The 27,835-nt window shown below is 39.7% G+C and overlaps 1 protein-coding gene across 5 annotated transcripts in view; it reads right to left on the bottom strand.

Moving 5' to 3' along the window:
* Positions 1-19,199, bottom strand: part of LOC582967 — a 72,205-nt gene extending 53,006 nt beyond the window's left edge. For all 5 annotated transcript variants that reach the window (XM_030980817.1, XM_030980820.1, XM_030980821.1 and 2 more), the window contains exon 1: positions 17,811-19,199. In XM_030980817.1, coding sequence (XP_030836677.1) covers positions 17,811-19,190 — 1,380 coding nt within the window. In that variant the 5' untranslated portion in view covers positions 19,191-19,199. The remainder of the gene's footprint in view (positions 1-17,810) is intronic.
* Positions 19,200-27,835: the final 8,636 nt, after the last annotated feature.

The following is a 27,835-nucleotide window of genomic DNA, read 5'->3' as shown; positions in this document are numbered from 1 at the left end:
TTCATATATACTAATCTTATTGCTGTAGGTGAAGAATATCATATGGCAAATGTCATGGAATATCCCTAATCATCACGCTACTGACTGCATGGTAATAAGGAAGTATGTGTGCTAGTTGTCTTATTCACGGAAATGCGAGGCGCTAAATGTTTCCACTATCAAGTACCTATGCATTCAGATTTAAGACAATCAATTTGTAAGTATCAAAATGCTGACCCTAACTTCCTTCTTTTCTTGTTTCCCAAACATATAATATAACCTCCCTGCCCCCTGCAACAGATATAGGGGGGGGGGACAAATCTTACTTACTCTCAAGAGAAGAAGCAAGAGAGTGTGAGAAAGAGAAGGGGAAAAGAGAGGAGGACGAGGAGAGAGAGAGAGAGAGAGAGAGAGAGAGAGTGTGAAAAGAGAGAGAGAGAGAGAGAGAGAGAGAGCAAAAAGAGGGTGGGGCAGGAGGAGGAAGAGATAGACAGAAAGGAGACTGAAATAAAAGGGAGAGATAAGAGAAGAAGAAAAAAGAGAAGGAAAAAGATAGAATAAGCATGGACCTACTATATGTCCATAATCCTAATACCCTTCTACCTCTAAAGCAACATCATCACACCCCCTCACTCTTTCACACATTTTCTGACACTCGAAACAAATTGCTATTCACACACCAGCCTGGCCCAGCCATGAATACCAACGAGCCCCTGGAGAAGAATCACAAGCCCTGCATAGTAAGTCCACATCTACCCCTGATCGTACTGATAAAAACCGAGTTTGAATATAAAACCATGAAAGAATATATCATTTCCGGTACATATTTGACTCTTGACTTATTCTTTCTGATTGTACTGATAACACTGAGTATGAATATCAAACCTTAAGCCAGTCTTGAGTTATTCTATCATTTCATAGTCATATACATGTACTTTAATACAGAGCCAACATCTTTTTGGCTCTAAACAGGTATGTCTGTGCCCAGCAGAAGGACATGAATGAAAGTTAAGGCCAAATATTGTCTGTTTGAAACCAGAAGGACATAAACAGTGTGTATTAAGATATGAGTTAACAACCTCCTGGCTCCAAATAGACAAGATATACAAGTTAAGAAACTTGAAGAAAAAAACAACTTAATGTATCCACCCTTTTGCCAGGCATGCAAAGGTAACTAGAAGATCCATTATGCATTAATTCATCTACTTAAAACTTTGTTTCGGTTAACCAACCATGCACTTTGTGATTTGATATGAACTAAAATAGACCAATATTGATGATTATGTTTGGTTGCTTAAATTTTACGTTTATCTAAGCTTTTGACTGTTTCATGAAGCATAAATGTGCTGATATAAACTAAAATAGACCAATATTGATGATTATGTTTGGTTCCTTAGATTTTACGTTTATTTAAGCTTTTGGATGTTTAATGAAGCTTAAATGTGTTACACTACTACAATTTAGCTACAGAAATAGGACCGGATATGGCTTCTCAAGTGCTTAATACGCACATAATAAAGCACCTTACAAGTTAATGAAGCATAAAAGAGGTTTAGTGTAATGTTTAAGCTCCCTCTTTAAAAGTACAAAAGTGGATTTATGAGAGAAGAGAGTTGTAAGAGAAGCAGGCATGCAGAATAAGATAGAGTGACAGAGCAGATGATGCAAAAGAGAGAGCAAAATAGAGTCAGAGTCAGAGAGAGAGAGAGAGAAAGAGAGACAGAGAGAGACAGACAGAGACAGACAGAGAGAGACAGACAGAGAGAGACAGATAGAGAGACAGAGAGAGAGAGAGAGAGAGACAAACAGACAGAGACAGACAGAGAGAGAGACAGAGACAGACAGAGATAGACAGAGAGAGAGAAGAGGGAATGATAATCTAGAGATTAAGAACAAGAAAAGAGTACTGATGAAAACGGAAGCAGGAAAGGGAAAGGATAGCACTTGGATGGAGTAATCATGATGCGAAAAAACGCAAATAAAGACAAGACATAATAAAACAGAACAAAGAAAGTGGTAAATGTTTCCTTGATAAAAGAATATCATCAGAAGAGGGACAAGAGAATAACAACTGAGAAGAGGGAGATGGTGTAGACAGAGGGGATAGAGAAAGAGAATATTGACAAACACTAGGAGGAGTAATAACAGGAAGATGAAGAAAAATATCAACCTAATTTGCTGCCTCCTCCCAAAACATAAACATCACTAGTGATGAGCAACAGCTTGCTGCATGATAGGTGGCAGCAAAATTGCCCCATGACGTCCCTTTGAAAGGGCAGGGTGTACAAGCAAGATTAAGATTGGATATATTTCCATTACTGGTAGGTCCTCATCCCTCTCCCTCATCTCCCTCCCCCTCCCACTCTCTGTCTCTGTCTGTCTTCACTATCTGTCTCTTCTCTCTCCTACCTCTCCATCTCTCAAGCTACACCCCACTCCCTCTCCATCTCTCTCTCTCCCCCACTCTCTCTCTCCCCTCTCTCTTATCTCTATCTCTCTCTTTCTATCTCTCACACCATCTTTCACTTGTCCCTCCCCTATCCCCCTCTTTCTCTCTTCAGCTCTATAATCCCACCCTCTCCCCTTTCTCTCTTCTCACCTACCCTCTCTCCCCTCTCTTCCTCCCTCTCTCCCCTCTTCATCTCTCCCTCCCTCATCTCACACTCTCCCCTCTCCCTCTCTTCCTCCCTCTCTCCCCTCTCTTCCTCCCTCTCTCCCCTCTTCATCTCCCTCTCTCTCCATCTCATACTCTCCCCTCTCCCTCTCTTCCTCCTCTCTCCCCTCTTCATCTCTCCCTCCCTCATCTCACACTCTCCCCTCTCCCTCACTCTCTCACTGCTAGACTGCACGCATACGATGATGTGTGTGTCTGCGTGTGTGTGTATGTCGCATAAAAACGGTATTCACACCGGTGATGAATCACCCTGCTTGACATTTAGCGCTCCGTCGCGGAAAGTGCGGGGTGCAAGAAGGGCCGCGGTGGAGGACATCACGCATGCACCCTCCGTCGTCGTCATCATCGGGTGCAGCGGGACGTGAACTGATGCCTTCCAAGGAGAAGTTGGAACTTGTTTAAGTAAAGAAAGGAGGTCAGGAATCAATAGCCCTTTGCAAAAATCTACTTGGTCTACGTGAAAAGGAGGAATTACTTTATTGATACAAAACTGCTCATACAACATTCCCTCTAAGTCCCAATGCTTGCTGTTGCATCGATGATCGTACAAGATAAAGACATGCAATAGTACATGTAACATGATATTTTTTTATACACTAGCTTTTCAATTTGGTGCTCATGCTTCTTCAGACATGCCTATCCAGATGCATATCATTCTAACTGCTACAACATGGACATAATAGATAGTTTATATCTAACATCAATTTTGGGTCAAGACACATCTGGATTCTATATTTTCCATATGTGCCTTTTATCTTTTTTGTGAACGAGAATCTATTTCTTTTTCTCTAAATGGATAATCCCTATAAAAATGTGTGAATATGCAAACATAAAACACAATTTATTTTAAAGATTAGAATCAGGATGGAGATGGTGTAGGGAAAAGGCAGGGGGAGCGGAGAGAGATGCTAACATGAAATACTGCTGACAGGATAGCCTAAAGCACAGGGTACCATGGGGATACTCTTGTATTCTTTGAAAATTTAGAGGAAATAGGTAAGGATTCAGTTTAGAAATAACATATCCAGGAAAACCATGCTTAAACCCAACCCTTAACCAAAACACTCATGAATCATATGCACAGACAGACAGGTTCAACTCTATGGAAAGTGCTATTAATATATGCCCTTCTGGCAATAGATCAACAAGCAAAATATAGAAACGGGGCGATTAAGTAGAAACAAGAACAATGACGTCTTCTGCTCCTAACTTATTCTGTTCTTCGGTGTCTTAAAGCGCAACTGCGAACAAAGAGAATCTGGGTCTGACAAAAAAATAGGGGTTAAAGAAGAGGATTAGTCAACAAGTGATAAGATGCCTAGAGCATTCAGCATCTTCACCAAAAAAGAAACACAAGAATGGAATCCCGCAGCTGGTAGACGAGAAGGAAGGGTTTCGTTCGAGTCTTGTCCTTATTTTTCCGAGAAAGAAACAATCAAAAGCCACGGTGTGATGACTAAAATCTGCTGAGGGATGTAGAGCAACACGATATATCATATTGGATTGTGGAGGTGGGGGGATGTTGGGAGGGGGTGGAAGAGAGGAAACGGCTGTCTGGTTTGGACACACGATACCATAACGATTTTAATTTGCCGGGAGTCGGAAATGATCCACATTCCACAATTGGAATAAATGATCCTGATTTTGCTTTGTTTTTTACCAAATTAACAGGTGCGAGAAAAACAGAACGTTGAATGCTATTTACTCAAGCCACACAACTGTGGTAGAACTTAGGCAAAGGCCCAAGGCAAAGACACTGGATATAGAAGCAAATGGTTCTAAATTGAATTTGCAAGAATCCGGTTATAAAATAGCTTAACATCCGTCTCAATATATATTTTTAGAATCTCGCATAAATATTTTTCTCTCAATACGATTGCTAAACAAACCATTTGGAAATACTTTTTAAAGCTTCGTTTCAGAGTTTGTAGTGATGATGTTTATATCCATTTAAAAGTATTTTTGATACCCATAAATTTGGATGAATATTGATGAAATAAAAATACATCAGTTGTTTCCGTTGGTAGAAAATATGTCAGACCCCAACTGTCTGCAAGATAATCACCTGCAAGATATTCACCTGTACCTCATAAAAGACAGGTTGATTAAGCCTACACAATAGATTTACTAGACTGAGTGAGTCAGAGAGGTAAAGTATTGATTTCTAGGCAATTACAGGTGATATGAACCAAAGGAACATTAATTATACAAGAAAGAAAGGGGCAGGTAAAAAGGTAAAAAGGTGTAGACAGGAAGAAAGGTAAAATTAAATGTCCGCAAGGGAGGAAAAGAAGAGAGGATGGGGGATGGAGAGGTGGGGGAGGGGGGTAAAGAGATGGAGCAGGTAAGACAAAGATGAGGTTAATAATGACCCCTCAAATACTTCCTGCCTGGATACTCTGTGTGTCAGTTAAGGGTGGACAACCTGCTCGCTAATTGAGTCATTTTTACCAAGAAGTTCACTGGATAATGTATGAGAAAAAGAATTACTCAGTTTTAAACAGAGAATTTTTTAGTAGAAGAGGCGGGGAGGGAGCGAGGGAATACTGTGGATACACATTACTTTTTTTCTTAGAAACATTTTTATTCACCTACTGGAAATCTGTGTCACAACCTGACAAAATGATGGTTAACTCGATTTAAGCCTTTAGAGAGCACTGTTGAGCTACACAAGATACCACTGGGTCGGAAAATAAGAGGGGGTTAGACCGGCAAGGTGTTGACGGCCGTGGAAACGGGTTAGAGAAATACAATTTGGGGGCCCTCGGGCAGGCATCGTGGGCTGGTGCACTTTGTGAGCGCAACCTGACCGGGAGGCAGGATGGATCAGAGAGTCCTGGTAAAGCTGCCCCCTGTTATTGGCCTCATCGCCCGGTGATGAATCATCGCATTGAGATGCACACCTTGACGGCATCGAGATCAAAAGCCAACAGGGCTGAGAGCAGATTAAGGAAGTGGAAATAATGGTGGTTAAAAGAATTAAGAGGGGGGGGGGGAGTAGAGTGGAGAGGGAGAGGGATGATGAAGAGAGAGAGAGAGAGACAGAGACAGACAGGGCCACTTAGTAAAGGAAAGAGAGAGAGAGATACAGACAGAGGGGATGGATAGAGGGAGATTGGGGTAGAAATAGAGGAAGAGAGAGAGAGAGAGAGAGAGAGAGAGAGAGAGTGTGTGTGTGTGTGTGTGTGTGTGAATGAGAGGGTGCATGAGCTCCAACAACAGAGGGAGACAGAGTGGAAGCCAGGTAACCTCTAAGCTCCAAGGATTATCGAAAAGAAAGGACAGAGGTGTAGAATGAGTACCGGTAGACAGATAGAGACAAATATACACAAAGGCAGAGGATAGCCCTACATGTAGGCGGGCTTGCAGGTAAGAGTTTGGACAAGTGAGACAATGGAGTAGCCATGAGGTCAAATGAGAGCAACAAGTGACACACTGATAAGGACAGAGAGAAAATATGCTAATTCACTGCGGTTACTGCAAAAGTATTAGACAATGTTTGACAACTGCTTTATCTTTTACATAAATAACATATCGCAATGAAACCAATACACTGTAGTTGTGAGGAAATGGAAATTTACAGTGAAACTTGAAAGAAGAAGAAAGTCATTTGGGAAAAGTGGGCGAAGGCATGGATTATGGAAGGTCCAACCACTGATATGTCCTGGGAGTAAAGCTGGATGATGTAATTGCGTAGTGTGAGGTTATCCGGGTGAGATGTGAACTTCTAAGATATGAATCATCCATGGATCTCTTACATTCTAAGAAATATGTAGGCACATAGTGAAGAGAGAGAGAGATAGAGGGAGAAAGAGAGAGAGACAGAGACATAGAAAGACAGAAGGAGAGGGATGGTGAAGATGGAGAGACAGAAAGAGAGAGAGAGAGAGGGATAGAGAAAGAGAGAGGGAGAGAGAAAGAGAGAGAGAGAGAGAGAAACATAGAGACAGCGAAAAACAGAAAGAGAATGAGTAAGGCAAAGAGAAAGGGATAGAGAAGATGGAGAGACAGAAATACAAAGAGAGAGAGAAAAAGAGAGAGAGAGAAAAAGAGAGAGAGAGAGAGAGAGAGACATACAGAGACAGAGAAGGGGGGGGGGGGAGAGATTTGAAGGGGTGATACCCAACATATGAGCGAGGTGTGAGTCAGTCGACACAGAAAGGGAGACAGACAGATAGAGATTAAACATGACACCATGTTCTTGCAATGATCACTATTCTTCCTCCCTTTTTTTCTTCTTCAAGAAAACAAAACTGATCATCTTCAAGATAAGATGCGGCCCTCCTTCGATTCTCATTTGGGCGCTCTTTGCCGGTGAATCACTGGTTAGAGCTATTGGTTACAAAGTCATTGAACTATCTCCTTAAACCTAAACCTCCAAAATTCCATGTCTGCCAATGATATTAGCCACTCAAGTTGCTCTTGTGAATACAGATTTGCCACACAACGTCTATAAAATTCAGAATCCTCACCAAAGGCTTGTTTAGACACGATGCGTCAAAACCGCAGCGTTTTAAAAAAATATAATATAAATGACGAAAATGTGTAATATGATTCGCATTTCGGTTTCTTAAAACGCAGAGCTCGATGTATACAGGCAAGACGTTTGTTATGCACATTTGCAATTTTATTTAGATGTTTTAAAAAAGCAGCGGCTTTTTACGGCGGATTACCGCGCCGTATCTGAACAGGCATCAAGTCTGATGATATCGTATACATTTCTTAGAAGGAAACAAAGAACCAAAGCTACTTTGATGTTACTGTGAGTCAAATTTATGTAATGTAACATTTGAATTGCGATACACATGAGCAGGCCTCTTGTATGCATACATGGAAACTCAACCCTGCTGTTGCGTTGTTTCATTCTCGCACCTTATATACTAGAAAGTGCTATCGCTACTTTCTACTTGTTTATCTCCGGAAGAAATCACTGTTGCGGTATTTTTAACATTCAATTATGCAGGTCTTCTCCATTACATAACCACATGACTGATCTTTATCATCCAGGCATGCATACTACTCGAGAAGTGATTGCGCCAGGGAATGGCAGTTTTAAGACAATGGCGTATTAGAAGTCGTCGATGGGGCGGGGGGGGGGGGGGGGTATCGGTATGATTTATGCAACATATGGTTTGATGGAGAAAAGGAGGAGAAATGAAGGGAGAGAGAGAGACATATATATATATATATAAAGAGAGACATAGAGGGAGATACAAAGAGATAGATACAGAGATTGGTAGATAGAGAACCAGTAAAAGAAGAGGGTGAAAGATGTAGAAGGTGGAATTGAGAAAGTGAGACAGATGGAGACGAAGAGAAGAGAGGAAGAGAAGAGAGAAAGAGAAGAGAGAGAGAGAGAAAGAAAGAAAGAGAGAGAGAGAGAGAGAGAGAGAGAAAGAGAGAGAGAGAGAGAAAGAGAGAGCAAGAGATGATTTTTATTTTTAAAACAAGTCCCTTTTCATTCTCAAAGGAAATGACATAAAATGAGGGATACTTTAGGGACATGCAACTTTCCTGGAAAGATACAAATATAGCAACCAGGGGTACATAGGATTTGTAAGAACCTAATAATAGAAGCACATGATTGTATTCATAGATATTATCAATATGAAGAAGCAGCCTGATAAAAAAAGAGATTGAAAAAATAGAATATGAAGGTAATGAGATTGGAAGATAAATTTTGTTTTGATCTAGATCACATTGCAGACAATAGCCAGTACATGTATTGGATGTTCCCTGGACTCCAAGACATCCCTCGCGTCTAAACGATGCGTTTCTATTCCTGACATGACGTCTGCCCAGAGATACATCTCTCCCCTTGCCTCATGTTCCTTTAAAACCCCCGGTTTTCAATTTGCATCCATCTTCTTCTGGGTACATTTCACCCAATTTGTTTTCCATTCAGTCTCAGTCGAGTAATGAGAATTTTCTTCAGGTGTACAATTACTTCGGACAGACTTTGATCAATGCCGCCCGCCGTACAGGTATCCGTTCGAAGTTGAATGTTATCTAGCGGGAACCTGTTTGTTTCATGAGTCTCGACGAGAAGGTAAGACTTATGAAAGGGGAGAGAGAAAATTGGGAAGGAAAAGGAGGGGAAGGCAGTATATAAAGTAGAGGCACATGTAGGGTTTGTACCAAAGGTGTGTTTTAATTCCAGGTTGTAACCGAAGAAAAGGAAAGTGTGACTCAACCAAAGTTGGTATGGTGAAGCTTTCAAAGTTATTTAACCAAAGTTATACAGCTTGACCCATTCATTGGTGGATTCTATCACTCTCTTTATAGGGCTCCAAGATAAGCAAAGGTTGATGCCTTGTGAGCACTGATAATTAAGTAAAAGCAAAATACATAAATTAGGGGGTTCCTGGTGATGCTTAAGTACAGCAAAGCAAAGAGAAGAGAAGGATGATAGGTAGAGACTGAAGAGCGATTGGGAGAGAGATAGAGAGAGAGAGAGATAGAGAGAGAGAGAGAGAGAGAAAGAGAGAACGAGAGAGGGAGAGAGAGAGAAAGAGAAAGAGAGAACAAGAGAGAGGGAGAGAGAGAGAAAGAGAAAGAGAGAACAAGAGAGGGGGAGAGAGAGAGAGAGAGAGAGAGAGAGAGAGAGAGGGGAAAAGGGGGGGGGGTTGTGAAGTGAGAAGGAGTTACAAATGATTACACATATATCGTTGCTAATAAAGCAGACATAAACATTCATGATTAAACTGTATATCAGAAAAGCAGCATTCTTTGAAATTCCTTCTGACTTTATTATCAGAAAGCAATTCGGGAAGAGGAAGGGAGGGGGGGGGGGTAGCATCCTTCATTTAAATGTTTATAAGGTCATCCTTCACAGGGGCTCCAAGATTGATGACTAAAAGAATAAAAAAAAATCCTACAAACTAGATCAGTAGAATGGAGGAAAACTAATATCACACCATCAAGTTAAGTTTAGAATTCACCCGAACTACAATTGTCGATTGGGATTCAATCCATCCGAACCCCCTTTCTGTACCTCATGTTGGATGGTGAGAGAGTGAGTCACAGAAATAATAGATGGGTGATCAATGCTCTTTCGGAAGGTAAATAATGCATGCTTCAGCTTGCATTCTCTTAGAGGGAAAATATGGTGAAAGGAGTGTGATGTCATGGGCAATACTTTAATGGAATTACAATTTTGTTTGATTTTTGTTTGTTGCTGGTAAGAAATGGTCAGATTATTGCCGTATTTTGATTATGAAGAGTGATTATTGGAGATCTTTTCATTCCATCAGCATAGTGTATACAAATTAAAACCTATATATTTGATCAGTAAGTCCATCAATTACTATTGCTAATATTACGATCAATAACACCACTGTCATCATTATCATCACGGTCATTTTATAAGCATCATCATCATTATCATTGTCATCATCATCATCATCATCATCATCATCATCAGCATCAGCATCATCACCACTACTAACACAACTATCCCCACCATCACAACTATACCCCCCCCCCCCACCCCAACCACCACCATCATCATTACCATTTCTATGACAGATTGTAATTGATTTTGCCTATAAACTCAAGTTTCATGGACCATTACTACCGTGCATGTGTCTGACTCACTAAAACAAAAGGGCTATGATAAATCAAGAGTTGGAATTGTTCTTCTTTCTTTTTTTTTTGGACGGGGGGGGGGGGGGGGGGGGGGAGGGGGTGACTTTTAATTGAATCATTCATGTTTCACCAGGATGTTCTCTCCCATCATTGGTGCATGAGCGAAAGCACGCAAGCAACCCACATGAATCACGCAAGTGCATTAATTAAACAGGAGGCCCCCTCTTTGCCGAGAAGAGGATCGGAACTGTACACGCTTCCCCTACGTGACATGGAGGGCGAGAGGATGAGTGGGTTTTTTTCGTGAAACACTCGCATGCTTGGGATTCTTGATAATCATTTCAGGTTCATTAGGTATTGAAATTTATAAGAAAGGATATGAATTTCCTCTTTTCTAAGAAAGAGGGAGGATGGAAGACAAATTATTGTGTCACAGGAATATCAAGTCATTACATTATCTCTACCAGCAATTTTTAAATATGTATCAAGTTTTGGGAGAACGTTGTCTAGGAAGGATAATTTTTACACCTTTTAATTACCGAATTAATCATGATGACAATGATAATTACCACATTGCATTTGGTTTCTTTGTAACCTAAATTGCATTTCATGTTACAAAAAACACACAATTATCATGAATCTTTGCAAGGCAATGTTCTCTTTCAAAAAGTGTGAAATCTTCTTCTCTACTTCGATAAATGATGTCTCAAGTTGTCTTTTCCCTTGTATCACCAAAATCATGAATAATTAAAAAGGGAACATTTAGATCCCCAGGATACTTAGACAACATCGTGAAGTATGTTCTCTTCATCAATGTTAACTAGATCACACTTCACACAAAAAATTGCATGGCGCTCATGACAACAAAAAATCATGTAAAAAAAAAATGAGACATAACTGATCATCTTGTACTGTGCAAACCTTCTGGTGTGTTCGTTCCATTGATCATCTTAAATTTCACACAAAAATAACCTTTGTCTGCGCTGAAAAAGAGGCAATCTAGCACAATTTGGATACCAAGACGAAATTAGCACACTCCCCGCTAACGGGGGTAATACGACCCCCATTGTGCTTGCGGGGCACCCCGAAAATGCATTGAATATGATCGCACCTAATAATAGGTTACAATTAGGCTCCATGCACTAAAGTCTGTCAATCTCGCTTTGGGATATTTCCATAAAGAGCTGTCTCTCTTAATCAGTAATTGTCTGATTAAAGCCTCTTTCGGTCTCCTTTTCTTCGGCTAAAGCCCGGTTGAACCTTTTGTTACGGAGATGGTGCGATTGTGTCATTGATACCTTGCGAGTGTTTGATGAGGAGAGAAGAGAGATGGACAGGGGAGATGCCCAAAGCAAATGTTCCGAAACAAAGGGCTAGGGTGCGAGGTAATTAATACCGGTACTCCCAAGATAAGAGAGAGAGAGAAATGGACAAGGGGCAAAGATGGATGAGAGAGATGGAGAAAGAGAAAGAAAAGGAAAGCAGGCCGGTGTGACGAGATTGAGAGCAATGACAAGAAAATATTGCTTGCTCAGTGCTAAAATGGGGTTAACTCACACATCTAGAACAGGATTAATTCCCTTTTTGCTCTTAACAGACAAAATATGAACACATCAGTATTACTTCTTCGTGTGTTATTGAAGAAAGCTTAAATGGAAGAACATGGGACTAGATAAAACCATATCAAAGGAAATGAACATGAAATCTTCAAGAAAATGTTACATAATGATAAAATATAATCTGCTTGAGAGCTGTAAAGGCATTATAACTCATATTAAACTTGAAAACAGAGTTAATGACTTTCTGACTCCTAACAGATGATGTTTGCTGTAATACATAATATTGCTGGAATACCAGAATGAGCAAAAAAGAAAAAGAAGATTGCCAACTTCTAAAGGCATGTAACTCTAAAAAAGAAAAAGAAAAAGAGAGAGATAGAGAGAGAGAGAGAGAGAGAGAGAGAGAGAGAGAGAGGTAGAGAGAGTAAAGAGGAGTAATAATAAAGGAGAAAGCATGAAGAAAAGGCAGACAGAGTGCCAAAATTATAGAAAGAGGTGAGGGTTAGAGGAAGAAAGATGAGATCGTGAAGAGGGCTGAGATATACAGAGCACGTTCAGCGCTTAAGTGGCCAGCGGCTAGAAAGATGCAATTACAGAGACTACCTCGCATCTCGTGACTAATGTCATGAATATTGAACATTTTCATCAAGTTACTTAGCAGAAGATGAGGTGCTCCTTTTTTTCTTCTTTTCTCTCCTTTCTTAAACTTTTCGGATTGTCTCCTTTGTTCTATCATGTTGCATGGCTTTTCATTTATTTTATTTATTTTTATATTTTGCTTCTCGCCATAGTCCAATAAATATCTCTCTTAACAATGCCTGGCTATCCAGTTCCAAAATATATTTGCAATCTTTTGTTACCAAGTTTTGTACACTTTACCTCGTATTTCATACTGACCCCATTTAAATTTCTAGGTTCAATCTAACAGTGACAAAAATAATACTATACCACTTCCCTTTCTCTCTTTATGTTTGATTTCGGGATATCATTATTATTATTATCTCTCCAGGATATTATTAGCCCCAAAATCTATTTTACTCTAAAATTTGATATTTTTTGCACTACTCTAATTCATATATTTCTCAAATATTCCATTTGTACATAAGTATTCCCAACTTCTAAATGTTGTCCAAGCCATGTTTACTTCATACTTTTTAAAATGTGTCTACCTTTACCTCCATATTTATCCATCTTTAAAAAGTAATTATGTGTAGTCCCTCTTTGTTGCAGGCACTTTTTTATACCACAATTTTCTAATCTATTTTCTTGATTCTTCTCTCTCTCTCTCTCTCTCTCTCTCTCTCTCTCCTCCTCCTCCTTCTCCTCCTCCTCCTCCTCCTCCTCCTCCTCCTCTCTTCCCTTTTCTCTTCCCTTCTCTCACCATCTATCCTCTCAAAGATCTCTCACCATTTGCTAATGTATGCATGAGACGGCGAGTTATGGCAGCATCAGATCGTGGACAAGACAGGAGCGAAGGAAGCCTGTGAGGGGCACTTGATTTAAATTCTTAACCGAGCGATCACACTCTGGCATGGGTATCAAATGTGACGAGGGAAAGAAACGGCTAGAATGGATTATATCCCCGCATTCTAAGAAATAGTTATTCTCTAAAGTGTGAAATGTGAAAAATCAGGCCACTGATACCCTTCATAAATTTGATTTGACCGTTTCCCTGACTTCAGTACAGGAACAAACACTTGAGAATAAAAGTTTCAGTCTCGATGCAAATGTATGTAAATTATGTGTCTATGAGGACTTATAATGAAAACTATAAGAGGGGATTGATCGCGATGACTTGATTAATGACATAAGTCTTCTGCTAAGAGCAAGAAGTGCGTTAAATCATATCATACAACACAGAGTCACATCCCTTCTGGCTTTAAACAGATAAAGTTTACTCCACTCTCGATATAAAAAAATATGAATGATGTTACGTGACTTTAAACATTTGTATACGAAAAGAGGATGGAATCCTGATTATCTTAGGAGAAATTAGATGACACATCGAGAGTCTTTAAAATCCTCTTAATTTTTATTTTCTACCACACATCAAAAGGGATCAGAACACAATCCTTATAACATTCAAGTACCTCGATACTCAACGCTTCATTAAAAAGTTTCAGCTATCATTTGGTGTGAAATTAGTTTTGAAAATGTATATCTCTAGTTCCTTTACATCACGATGGTTTCAGCTCCTACTTCCTGTCAGTCACCTCTCTCGTACGTCTGCAATCAATGTTCGAAACTACCTTGAAGCAGTTAAAGAACAATACGGACGAGACATCATGTCTGTATTGAACATGCTACTTAATTACTTTACTACTTTAATATTAGAGAAGGGGATATTAAGAGGTGATGGGGAGGGTGAGAAGGTAGGAGCGCTAAAATCAAAGAAGACTAGATGCTCAATGAGGACGAGCAGAGGTCATCATGCGTGATTGTCAAGAAGCAATACCACCCCTCCTTCAGACTACCTAAAGTCATTGTATGGCTATACGGGAATCGTATGTTCGTAGTTTGAACATCGTATGATGAAACGTCATTATGAAATATTGTGTTGCAAAAACGCATGTTTGATCATAATTTCAACAGAAAAAAATCTTGAAAATAAATGATCAGGGTTCTAATTTGGCCAGAACAATGTATTGTACAAAAATCTTTTAATTCGGTAGGGCTTATCGTAAGCATGCACTGATGATAGGCAAGCTGTCATGCAACTGACCTCTTCGAGGCTTGTTACTTGAAATGTTTATTTATACAATGTTAATACCTGGTCTGTATGACCCTTAAGCTGTACAATGATTCTTACGACACATGTCTTTATACAAGTTTTGTTTAACTTTTCTCCGGTCTGAATGGGCTATCGAACACAATCATAGTGATTTGATGTGGTGATGTAATGCATGTGTAAACGGAGATGTAATTAAGGGGTAGTGGTTTGGGGAATGGAGGTGATGATAATGACCATGGTGGACAGATGATTGCTTTTCCTTTTATCTTCAGTAGTCACTGTGGACCATCCATGCAAGCGTCAGTGTTATCAATGATGGGGAAATAGGAGGGGTAGGAAATGCCCCCCCCCCTCTTCTCCTCTCCCCCTCCCTCTCTTTCTCTCTCTTCCACGCAGTCTTCATATGATATCATAATCTTACTGTTCAATAACGTTCTTCATGAAATCATGGCTACTTTTTCGCAAAAGTCTTGCTCAAAATGATCATGTTATGTATGTACCCATTCTTGATGTTCATATCCTTTCCACATCTCCTACCCTCTCTTTTTCCCCACCCCTCTCTTCATAATCCCCTCCTTTTTTTCTCTCTCTTTTTCTGTCTATTTCTCTCTCTCTCTCTCTCTCTCTCTTTCTCTCTCTTCTCTTTCCAATCATCCCTCCCTCTATCTCTCTCCCTCTCTCCCCTCCCCTCTTTCTCCCTGTCTCTTTCTGTCACATTCCATCACTCAGGAGGGTGAATCATCTGTTGACATTATTAGTAAGAATGGTTACATTCAAAATTCAAACTACTCTACCACTATCCCACCAGTCATTCTCATAGTCATACCCGGTCGTCAAAGCACAAATCAAATTAACAACATTCAAACACTCATACCAAATCTCAAACAGGATCGCAAAGACCTTCAGAAAAATCAACCCAAAGCAGTTTCATTACCTTCTATGCCACATATTGGAATGGGCAAAACTACAAGGGAGTATTATGTAATCCAAACCAGATTTTTCTAGGCAATAAAAAATTGTTTTGAAAACAATCTTACAGTAAATTGATTTCTTGAAAGCCTTTAGCAACCATGTTCTCACTGTAGTATCCCAAAGTGAATCCATTTCAAATCTATTTATTAAACAAGTATTTAATTTATGGTATTCTGAAGAAAGAAAAATAGAGGAAGAATCAGCAGTAGAAATAGGTTTCAAGAAAGGGTTTACTTCCATTAGAGGGCACTTTTTACTCCCCCCCCCCCAAAAAAAAAAGAAAGACAAAAAGCCTCTTGTGCAGTCTGGACACGGAGCATGTTTTAACATTAAACCTGAGAGGCTTTTGGAGGAAATAGGGAGAAGCTTGGTGGAGTGTGCAGCTGCTAAGAGAATTCAGACAGGGACGGTGCATACTTCAAACTCTTGCATTCTAAGCTCGACTAGACAAAAGCGGAATCGATTCGACTCAGTCAATGGAAAATGTACATCACTCCCCAATACGCGTCAAGGTGTGTGCACTTTCCAAAAAGAAATTTTCTGATCCTGGAGAAGCCGGAAAGGGCTTTCAATCGAAGCATCCCCGTTTCAGGATGGAACATACTACTAATGCAGAGGCCTGAATGTACTTCAGTTATAAAGCAGAGTTTAAAATGAGAGTATCTTTTTTTTTTTAATAATGGGTGTTATTGAACAATAAAAGGTAAATTCTCCACAATTATTCAGAAACTAAATGGGGTGTCACTATTAATGAGATTTAGGGAGTAAAATAAAGTTTGTTGAGACAAATAAAGATGCATGAAATTCAAAGACAAATAAAAGCAACCCACTGCATTAGAGATTAAGATGAATGACGTAAATATGTGGGTGAGTTTAATTCTGTTATGGCAAAATGCAGAGATGGAGTAGAAAAAGAGGGGACTGAGCCAGAAATAAAGGGAACTGGTTCCCAAAATATGGGAATAGACCATGAGGAGAGTAAAGAGCAAAGAGAGAAGGGTAAAGAGAGCAAGGGAGAAAGAGCGGAGAGGGAGAGATTGAGAGGGAGAGATTGAGAGACAGAAAGACAGAGAGAAAGAGATGGGAGAGAGGGAGAGGCTAACAGGGAGGTTTTGTGATGTTAATGGCTTTCAAGCAAATTAAAATACTACGTTGAAAGAGGCAACTATAAAGATGAGAAAAATCAAGACAAGGTAAAATCCAGGAAGACAAATAGACAAAAAAAGGAGGAAGCCTTGGAAACAAGAAGGCCAAATGGAAGGAGAGAGGGTATGAAACCCAAGACTAACCGGTTACCTTGGCAGTGAAATGAGAAGTGTCCTTGGCAAAGACGGAGAATGAAATTGATTTATTGTCATCTCATTTCCTCTCCTTCCCTCCCTACCTTACACTAGTGAGCGGCCTTGCTTCTAGTCTCTCGTGTCCAGACCTGTCCCAACCCCACAAACATTCACAAACGAGGTATGGATTGCTAATTATCCGATTGTGATTACCCTTACAATACTGAAGCCAGTAATATCCCACTATCCAATCAATCCATTTTCTTCTTCCTTTCTGTTTCCAGAATATCCTCCTCTCGCTGAATTTCAATTCAATTCCCCTACATGGCTTTATTTCTCTCCCTCTACTTTAGTAGTACCGCAAATTCTCTTGTGATTTTGGAATTTATGCTTTTGTGATTCTACGGACTGCTTTAAAAAGGCTGAAAAACAACTCGTAAAAATGACAAATTTCCGTCATCAAACCCCGGACTGAAGGACTGCATCAAGGCAGTCTTGTTTTTTGTTTCTCAGACCATCTTCCTCCCGTACCTCTATCAATCTCTCGGAATACATGTATCCGATTGCCACGTGTTGACATCTTGGGGAGATTCCTCATTTGGGTGCACAGGGAAATATGATAAGAGGAACAGAGGGCCCAATCCAAATACGCTGTGGGATTTGGGGTGCCTCCAGACGCCAGGCTTTTACACTTGACTATACTTGCTGTACAATGGCTCATACACTACAGACATACACTGTATATGTATAGTCAGTAAGCGCATGGAAAGTATATAAGGAAGGAGAGTGCAATGATAGAAGGACTAGAGAGAATGAGCAAGTGATTATGACAGTTGGGGTAAAAAAAGAATTGTTCAGATAATGGTAATGAGTCTAAAATCTGATGATCTGAATACTTTCAAAATCTGAGAACAACCCAACTATGTTGAGTTGACACAGAGATGCTAGACATTAGTACAGCTTATATAAGGGCACAACAGATAAATACAGACATTGACTACTAACAGGGATAACATTGAGGTACATACCCTTGCAGGTTTCTTGGGAGGGCTAGCTGAGCCTTGGCTGTCAGTGGGTGAGGGTGGGCTCCATTGTGTAGTTCCTGTCGGTACATGCCAATAGTATGTTCCATGGGCGTCGGCTACTTCACGCCAGCCTGGTGGTAGCGTCGTCGGCTTCGTCAGGGCGGTCTTCTGTGCCTCTGAGAGTTCCTTATCCAACAGGTTCTTGTTGGAGGACTTGGGTTCGGGAGTGACTTCGATGCCTGATTCGGCTTCAGTGGTAGGGGACAGAATCTTGAGGGGGAGGTCCTCGGTAAGAGCACTGAGCGGGGGCTTGAATCCATCCCTTAGCAGCATTCCAGGTCGCTTGATCGGGGATACTCTCTCGTCTGCGGATGTCTCGCTGGCGTATCCATGGTCGTGTTGACCCTGCGATGGAGACAGAAGATCCACCTTGAATTTTTCATCCTGTGTCCTGAGCCCAAAGCTCTTGTAAAGCATATCATACGTAGATTCACAATCATCTGTGCTCTCATCATCCATGGTCGAAGGTCCCGAATCAAAGGGCGTCGGTTGCTGAGGCATTTCATAAAGGCCCTCGTGACTCTCACCCTCTACTTCTGACGAATCGCTGACACTGCCCCGTAATGACGTGGTGTCATCTTCAATCTGTTCTGAACGTTGCTTGGTCAATGCTTCCAAGTTGGCATAGTAACTTAAGATGCCACCCAGCTTTGTGGCGATGACTTCGTCCGGCGACATAAGATCGGCATCAGGGTCCTTTGGTGAACAGCCATCATCTGTTTTCACTCTCTTTGGTGCTTTCTCATCTGCGCTATCCACTTCCTCAACGATCACAACCTCTGCTATGTCATCATCATCCTCATCATCCTCCTCCTCTTCCTCCTCCGACTCCGACTCGCTCTCGTCATCGTCCTCCCCATCATCGATGAAATCAATGCCGGCAAACATGGCCTCCGCTTTGACCTTGTTCCTCTCCCGAAGGATGTTATCATCTGCCACCGTCAATCTCCTGTCCTCATCCTCCTCCTCCTCCACATAAACATCATCCTCATCGTCATCATAGTCATCGTCTGAGTACGCCCCAGGCAGGTTTTCTAATGGATTGCCAATTCCCATGGAAGAGTAGTCCGTCGATGCATACGAGGAGCGGCTCTTCCCCGATGACCCCCCAAGAACGGCACTTTGGATGGACACCCCCTCATTCTTATTGTCCGTCTGGCTGAAGTCTGAGTCCATCAGGCTCTCTTTCATCATTTTGTTAATCTCATTTTGTAATGGGTCGTGATCCTCTGTGGAGAGTCCCGCCGTTGTCGTGTTTGCATTGACGTGGTCCGTCGGGGACCCTACTGTGCTGTTGTAAGCCGGGTTGACCAGAGAAGTCATGGCTTCTTTCTTGGCTGTATGATAGAATTGAAACGAGAGACAAAAAGAGGAAGTCCATTAGCATTCATACACAGACAGCATGGCAGACATAACTATTTACAATTCCCAATCTAAATCATCATACCCTTCGGCAATGCAGATTTTACCCTTCTGCTTGAGCACAGATTAAGAAGAGTAGCTTCCATGTTTTTGTTTGACATTTCACATCATCTGTTTGGAGGCAGAAGGGTGTTAGCTCATACAATTTACCACAGACTTAATGCCCTTCTAGCTCTGAACAGATGACATACTTCATATTACGTTGTCGTCTTCTGTTTTTGCTTTAATGCAGACAAAACACAACATTATTACTCAGAGAGGTTGAGCAAAGTTTCCAAGGCTTTATTGACCATGCTCTGTCAACATACATTAATTTTAATTGAAATCGTGCTAGAACCCTGTTCTAATATTGCAATCGAAACACATACGTGCGTTACAAATTATTATATTTTATTCCAAGGATGGCATTTTAAGAGATCAGAGTCATATATCTGTTAAGCCCACAAACATCTGGATAGGTAAAGCGACACCATGTGAAGGTTGTTAGAAAAAAAATGCTGGTAAAAGCGGTTTTTAAAATCAAATATGAAACTAATTCATTTGACAGAACTCCATTTTCTTCTCGTGTTCCAGAAACCTATGATGCTCGTTCTTGGCAGGAATCTACTTTACCCCTACATTTGCAATTAAACTGCCTAATTATATTACCTCTCTAGTAGAGACAAAGTCTAAAGCATTCAACCTAAATGCATATCATTAATCACATTAAGAATCCCACGAGCACCGCACAAAGTGCTCTCGCAATATGGCAAAATGGACAAATGGGCGATGTGTCGCCGTATTCACGTAGCACGGCGACTTTTGACAAAACGTAAGCGGCAAAAAGTCAACACGTAATGATTGAGGAACTAACCCAAAACACCATCGTCAAAAGCTAAGCACATAGCAACCGTGGTATGTGGAGGATAATGCTGTGCTAATGGGAGTATTGGAGGAACGCAAACTCATAAAGTAGAGTTTGCTTGTCTGCATGTCTGACATATCTTTACAAATGTGTCTCCATTTCGATGCAGCCTGTGCTCTGTAGGACTACGCTTAATAACAGGTCCGTATGGAAAGCCATAACTTTAGCCATTAGCACATGACAAGAATGCAAGGCATTGTAGCTATTTTTCACCGGAAGACACAGCATAATTACATATTATTGTGGATAGGGTTTCAATTTTCCAAAATAATATTCTTTTCCTATTCTATTCTTATAGAATTGAACAAGAAGATCCTGAAGCATATGCAAGATATCATCATCTTGAAAAACTATATTGTCTCATTGATAGCCACAAAGGTGTTCACTCTGTGGAAGAGTACAGGAGATAATGCTCTGCTGGCTCTATAGGCATGTACAAGTACTTCTGCAACTAAAGCAAGAGACACTGCAAAGTCAGTAGTTCCCAGTGGTTCAGTGAGTGTGATGGAAAGTAATTTTGGCAGGTCAGGGTACAAAGGAATCATATGCCATATGAGAGAAAAGTACTGAACAGAATAATATACCCTTCTACAAGATAATGCTACCATGTCCACATCTTCATGAGATTAAAGGGCATGTACTTCCTCCTCTTAAAGGGATTGAGTAACTTTGTCTCAGATTCTGGAACAAATCCTGGATTTAGCTCATGCTACAATAATAATTATAAACCTTTAGGTCAGTCAGGAACCCCATGACTTTTACAGGCCGATCGCATGTCTGATTATCAAGATATTTATGATTGGAAATCAAAATCAAATTTTGCTTTTTCCTAATGGTTTTCATAACACTACAGTCTACTGGGGGAAATGAGTATGGTAAAACCGGTCACTAAAAGATTTGTACTTTTTTTAGGCATTTTTTTTTTAAGGGCTTCAATAATACACCATATCACAGACACTGATAACACGTAGGGCGATGCATCTCAGTTTTAACATTGTTAAACGATGCCTTTAAAGGGCAAGTCTTTCCTCCTCTTGAAGAAAACATTATCCCATTACTCAACATTCCGAAACTACTTGATCTATCCCTCCAGGCAACACAGGCTAATCCTACCAACAAGGCTGATCACATGTTATGCATACCAACATAACCCAGGAATGTTTTTATCCAGCATAACATGAAAGATGAAAGCTAATTGAGGATAACCAATGCCGACATCCTGGTGTAAATATAGAGCAGGGAGTGGCCTTTGACCCAAAAGGCTTAATGGTGCTTAATTGACTTATTGGGAAAGTCGTCTACTTGTTACCGAGGCCATTAGTTCTTTCATGTCGGCCGACCGACCGTGGTTCGGAGAAGGAGAGATGGCTGAGAAAGATAAGAAGATGGTCTCTTTCCGAGCGGTCTCCCATCAGGGCAAGAAAGATAAATGTATCAACGGCTTAACGGACTTATCAAAGATTATATCTAATTTATCTGGCTTGTAACAATGCTTATATGATACTATTTAGGATAACCTTTCGTAAACAAGGTTAACTTTAGATAGGTTAATGATCCTCTTAACATGTTAGGGACAGGGACACATAACGGAAATTGCACAGAGATATCATCAATTTGGAATCATAAGGTCTTTAAGTCATATCATTTTAACCAGACTTAAATCTTCTGGCTCCAAAAAGATTTGGCACAGGGAACAAGTGGACAGAACTGTGCAGGTTAAGGAAAGAGACCCGATAGAAATACAGATTACGGTAATCTTCAAAACTTGAGGCACATAAAATATGAAGCATTGAACTATTAAACCATACATTGCAGTTATGAAATCATCATCAATAGCAGTGATCTATCTTGAATTAGAAAAACTATGAATAAATCTTATAAAATGAGCAATTGAAGATGGACATAAGTGCTTTGTTTATATAGGTATTCATGAGGGGGGGGTGATGTATACATCACCCCCCCCCCTTTCCAAAGCATGAGAGAGCTATGCATGCTTATGCTTGTGGTTATGAAAAAAATGATATGAGAAGACAAATAATTACACTAATAGAGAAAAGGAAATATGTATGTATATAATAGGTGACTAGTCGCTGAAGTATTGCCGTGGAAACCTTGTGGTATGGTGACAAGCTATAAAAGGCTTTAATAATGAGAATATGTTGCTGATGTCTGCACTGTGTGTGAGCGCTCACATCAAAGCATGCCTTCAAGGCATGGTGAAGTATCATGTAGAATTTACTGCCGAGCGTGGGGCAGGTGGACGACATTAATTTGCCTTTACCATCGTCTATATGTTCGGTCTGGGCAGGAAATCTGATAGTCTGCGTGATTATGCACAGACATAATGGTCGCTCAGAGGATAATGTAATCAAGAAGTGACATTGTAATATTGATTGATAAAGTTCCATCAAAAGTCTACGCTTTGATCATGTGATTAATGTACTTCTACTCGTGGGCTTGGAGGAAGACAAAAATAGATGACATATGGATCTGGGAACCGTTTCACAAAGCCTTTTTCCAATGACAAATGACAAAAATCAGTGACAAATCTGTTGATAACCAATCAGAAAGCAAGGATTTCAGTAGCTTATCACAAAAACTGTCATTTGTCACTGATAACAAGTTTTGTGAAACGCTCCCCTTGTGATATCAGGAGAAAGGAAAGTGAAAATCAAAGTGAAAATTAATCTAAAAGCTCTGATAGAGATGGAGAGAGGCAAGAACAAATATACACAAATGAACATCAACAGAACAGATGGAAGAATACATTTTAATGAAATGATGATAAGAGAGTTAGAAAGTAATTCTAACTTTGCCCTAGCCGTTACAATACACTGGCAAACCAGTCAGAAATGAAGAAAAGAAAGTATGATAGATCAGTAAGAAAGGAAGAAGAAGAAAAGTAGAAGAAGGAGAAGAAGGAAAAGAAAAAGAAAAAGAAAAAGGAGAAGAAGAAGAAGGAGAAGAAGAGGAAGGAGAAGAAGAGGAAAAAGAAGAAGAAGAGAAGACAAAGACAAACACGAAGAAGAAGAAGATGAAAACGACGAAGAAGATGATGAAGAAGAAGAAGAAGACAAAGAAGAAGATAGAGAGAGAGAGACAGACATAGAGACAGAGAGACCTAAACAGACAGAAAAGAAGATGGAGAGAGAAGGTGAAGGACGAGAGGCCAAGCGTCATCCTGTAGGTTGATCCGTTGCCTCTGACCCCATGTCCCCAGCTGTGTAGGGTTAACCCCTCTACATTCACCTCTGTTAAGGAGTCACCTACAGTCCCACGTCTTTACGTTTCTGTCAACATCATCAAATATGCATCCTTTCAAATCAATTATTGAACCGAACTAAATTGCTTGACACCGTGCAGTGTTCAGAGACACTCATGTTTTATTCTTTTCCAAAGGAAGAAAACAAACAGGTACCGGTATGCAATCCCATAGGAGAGTTACAAGTCTCGGAGGAAGATGGTGGCAAAGCTACAAAGGTGTAGGAATCTATGGTTTCAGTATATGATCATAAGGAAACACTATCACATCTCTTCATAATCTCAAGTAAGACACCTACTGATAAACAATTCTGGCTGAGACTTCTTCAATTACAGCACGAATTGCTTTCTACAAAGAACTTATATATATTTTTCTTCAGTACCTGAACTTTCACAAATGGCTTGTAAATCCCTGATTTTAGTCAGAGATGTTTGATAATCAAAACAGAAAGTCAGACTGCGGTCTAAAATGACATGCTAACCATAAGTTTTCCACCAACACTTATATTATACATGAAGTTCCAAAACTTCCACTGCTAGTGTTTCATAGCTAATCCTGAGTTATGGTAATAGATTCCATTTTGAGAGAAAATGGTCCATAGAAATAATCATCTATGACCCTATAAGCAAGTTGTTTAGACCAGTAAATTATTTAAAAAAGAAAAGGATCTGGCTGGAAATAAAAACTTGGACTCAATGAAAAGGATGACTTACATTACATATGAGTCCAAGAGTTATAGACAACGATGACTAGTTTAGTTTTCTTATCTTGCATAACATCTAAATATTCAGTGTAACTTTAAATTCATTTCCCCTCATTCCCTAACCTCATGATCTCCTTATGCTAACTACACAAAGATCTATGCTAAGATATAGAATGTTGTCAGGTTTATGCATCTAAGTGTTGTCTAGATATCATTTTGGCTTGTGCAATAATTGTGATTACAAAAAATACATGGTCATATGACTCCTATCAAAACACTGAACATCGGCAGGCGTTCATCGCAGACGATGCAAACGTGAAGGAAATAATTCTGATGAGTAGATAGGACCGCCGCGGAGGGTCGCATCTCTCTGTCAAATCTATGCATGACCCCATTATCGCTTCCCCTGCTTTATGCCACGTCCTGCATTGTCATGAATAATGCACCGGTCTTTACCCTGGCATGTCGTGAACTGCAGGTGATAGAGAGCAGTTGTTGATATGCTTCGAGCTTCTACCATTACCTACGGCAGTAGAAGGTGCAGGGCAGAGAAATTCATGGAATTGCAAATGAATAGAGGTGTGCATCTACACGTAGGTGGAAAGAGTGCAAGATTTATGCAATGAATTCCAAAGGAAAAGGGCTGGTTTTAAGAGAGAAGACTGCATTTCATCCATTTGAGGAGCAAGATTCGGTTGCTAAAACCTTCTGGAGAAGATTTCATTTTTTATTCAACAAATTTTTCCATTTGGTTTGTTATCTCAGGCCTATACCCCAGGCACATCAACGAGACTGATACCACGGCCCTGTTTCACAAACTTGTTATCAATAACAAATTACCATTACTGTTATAAGCTACTGAAATCGTGGCATTTGAGTAGCTGAGAGCAAATTTGTCATAGAAATTCAGCTTTTGTTACAGATAACAAGTTTTTATGAAACAGAGCAGAGACCGACAAAATAGACCGAACAAAAGTTAACATTACTCCTTCTCGCCAAGAAGAGGTCGTGTTGGAGTCGGTATGCAGTCGGTGTTGTGGTTTGATTTGGGTATTAGAATTCCACAAATACTATCTCTACATGTGCATGTAGTTTTTCCAGGAGTTGTTAACCATTTAGAATATGCTTGACTTGCCATCCGCCTGCATTAAGAAAAATAATTGTTGAGGCTCTTTGGAGATATCATTTGGTATGTGATACACTCTGATGTGAAAATTGAATCTACCATCAGAAAGATCAGTAAACTTCATCATAAACTATGCAATAAGACAGATGCACTGGAAGGATACATGTATTTCTATCTTTCATGAATTCATTTTGTTGGTACTTGTGAAAGAATTAGAAAATCAAGAAACTTTAATAACTTTAAGAACTTCAAGAAATGATCAAAAAGAAATAGAGCAAATGTATGATTTTTCCTAACGAACTAGGTGGCACTCTCTGCATTCATAGAAAAGGCGACGTTTTTAGGTAGCCTATTCGGAAAGCTTACGATCCCACAATCCTCTCTTCTAAAGCTATCCATAGTTTGTTCCAGGTAATACAAATTGCCAATAGCTATAATAACTTTCACTCTCAACATTTGTTTATAATCAGCTTCGTTTCTTTTCCTCTTTTACTTCTCATAATCTTCTTTCTCTCTCTCTCTCTCTGTCTCTGTATCTCTTCCCACATCTCTATCTGTCTCTATGAGGGGTCATTCACATTCTCTACCATTATTTATGATACATCTGCTTGAGGGGTTTTGGGAGAACCAACTTTTTATGATTCCTGAATTCTTAGAAATAGCCCACACACTAGAGTTTGTGTAATGTTGGATGACATAATTATGTTTAGACAGCGAGGGAAGATAATTTACAGCTACTAAGGTTCATTAAAATCTAAACATAAAGAGGATGTAGTGTTTTTTTTCATTAAAGAAGAAGAAAAAGAGGAGGTAAATATATATTGAAATAATCATGAATCTGTACCCATCTGCCTCTTCCAAAAAAGCATAAAAATTTGAAAACTATTTCAAAACAACCAATACAACTTTTTCACTTCTACATGTACGAGTTTGGGAAATAAAATTTAAGATCGATTCATCATTATTATTATTACTATTATCATTTCATGGTTCTCATTTTAAGAATTCAAGAAAAAAAGGTTTCTCTTTTGGGCTACAGATGCAATTAAAAAAAAAACACATTTGCTCATAATTTTCTAACATGATTACTTATGGCTTTGCTTCTACCAAGACTGATGGACATTTCATACAGCTATTGTCATGGAGAAAAAATTAGGGAGAGAACAATAATGGGATTAAAATATAAGTATGCCTATCATTGAAAGCAAAATATAATCCCATTCTGAGAGCAAAGTGAATTGAAAGTTTTGAAGAACAGGAAATAAACAATCTCTTTGGAACATGCATTTGTCAGGCATGGATGGGGTTGTCTTATCTAGCGTTAAAACATGTTCTTTTTCTCTCTTTCACACCTTTTTCTCCTCTACGGACGTGAGACCGCTCCGGTAGCTTTGACATTACACGCTTCAGTAACAAATACGTCAGGTCGTCCATTCGGGGGCTACAGGCAACCGCCAGGGCAGTGACTCGACCGGCAGAAGGAGAAGAAAAAAAACATGGAAGTTTGTCTGAATGGCAAGGTGAATGCTCTGGCGCTGTATGTGTTGTTTGACTTGCACGCATGTTTAAGATGTCTGGTGACATTTTGGAGTGGTGAATAATAAATAGAGGGCCCCCACGAGAAATGAAGATAAAATAAAAACTCAAATAGAAAAGACAGATAGAGAAGTATGCAGATGAAGAGAGATGTAGAGATAGGGGAATGCTGAGGGACAGATGAGAGCTGGAGAAAAAGCCGGAGGGTAGATCTGAGACTGATCGTCATTTCAGCTAAACACCGACTAAAAAGGATTCATAGATATCTTCAGCTTTATATCAAAACCATCCTATTCCATGTTGAGATGCATTATCCTAGTATTTCTACTAACAGACAGCTGCATTGTATTAAAGGTACTTTTCAATATCTTATAGCGAAAAATGACAGCAGTTTTAATAATTGTGTATAGATTTTTAAATGCTTTGAATATATAATGGAACATTTTAAGTAATACATTATTGTGTTCCATGTTGAAAATAAGTTTGCCATTTATTTTTTACATTTCATGTCCTCTCGGAAAACGGCAGACGAAAATAAATGGTATTAGGTCTATATATAAATATAATTTTGTAAAGAAATAGTGCATCAGTGTTTGTATTGTTGGTATCCCAAACATCTTTGGTTTGATTTTGTTTAATAGCCAAGAAAAAAAAAGAATACGTCCTTTCACAATCCTGAGTCTCTAATCTGCGCTTGAGAATATTCCTGTGTATCAAATGACTTTCACTACGTTATCTAGATTCTACATATTAGTCTGTCCTGACAACTCTCCCAAGTGAACACATTGCATACATTAAAATGATGTCTTTTTTTCCCCCATGCATCTTTCATTGCAAATGTAAACTCCTATTTCAATTTGAGGTAATGAAAGCGAATCATCAATTAGTTCCCCTAATCCTATTTGACTACCTCTTTCTAAATATACCTCCAAGCACATTGACTACGACCATGAATCCAGATGAGGACGATTCATAGAGCGGCTGCAGAACACACAATGACCGGAATATGTATCCA

This window comes from Strongylocentrotus purpuratus, unplaced genomic scaffold (assembly GCF_000002235.5).
Source record: "Strongylocentrotus purpuratus isolate Spur 01 unplaced genomic scaffold, Spur_5.0 spur5_scaffold_11, whole genome shotgun sequence".
Taxonomy (NCBI): domain Eukaryota; kingdom Metazoa; phylum Echinodermata; class Echinoidea; order Camarodonta; family Strongylocentrotidae; genus Strongylocentrotus; species Strongylocentrotus purpuratus.
This window is presented reverse-complemented; position numbering and strand designations above follow the sequence as displayed.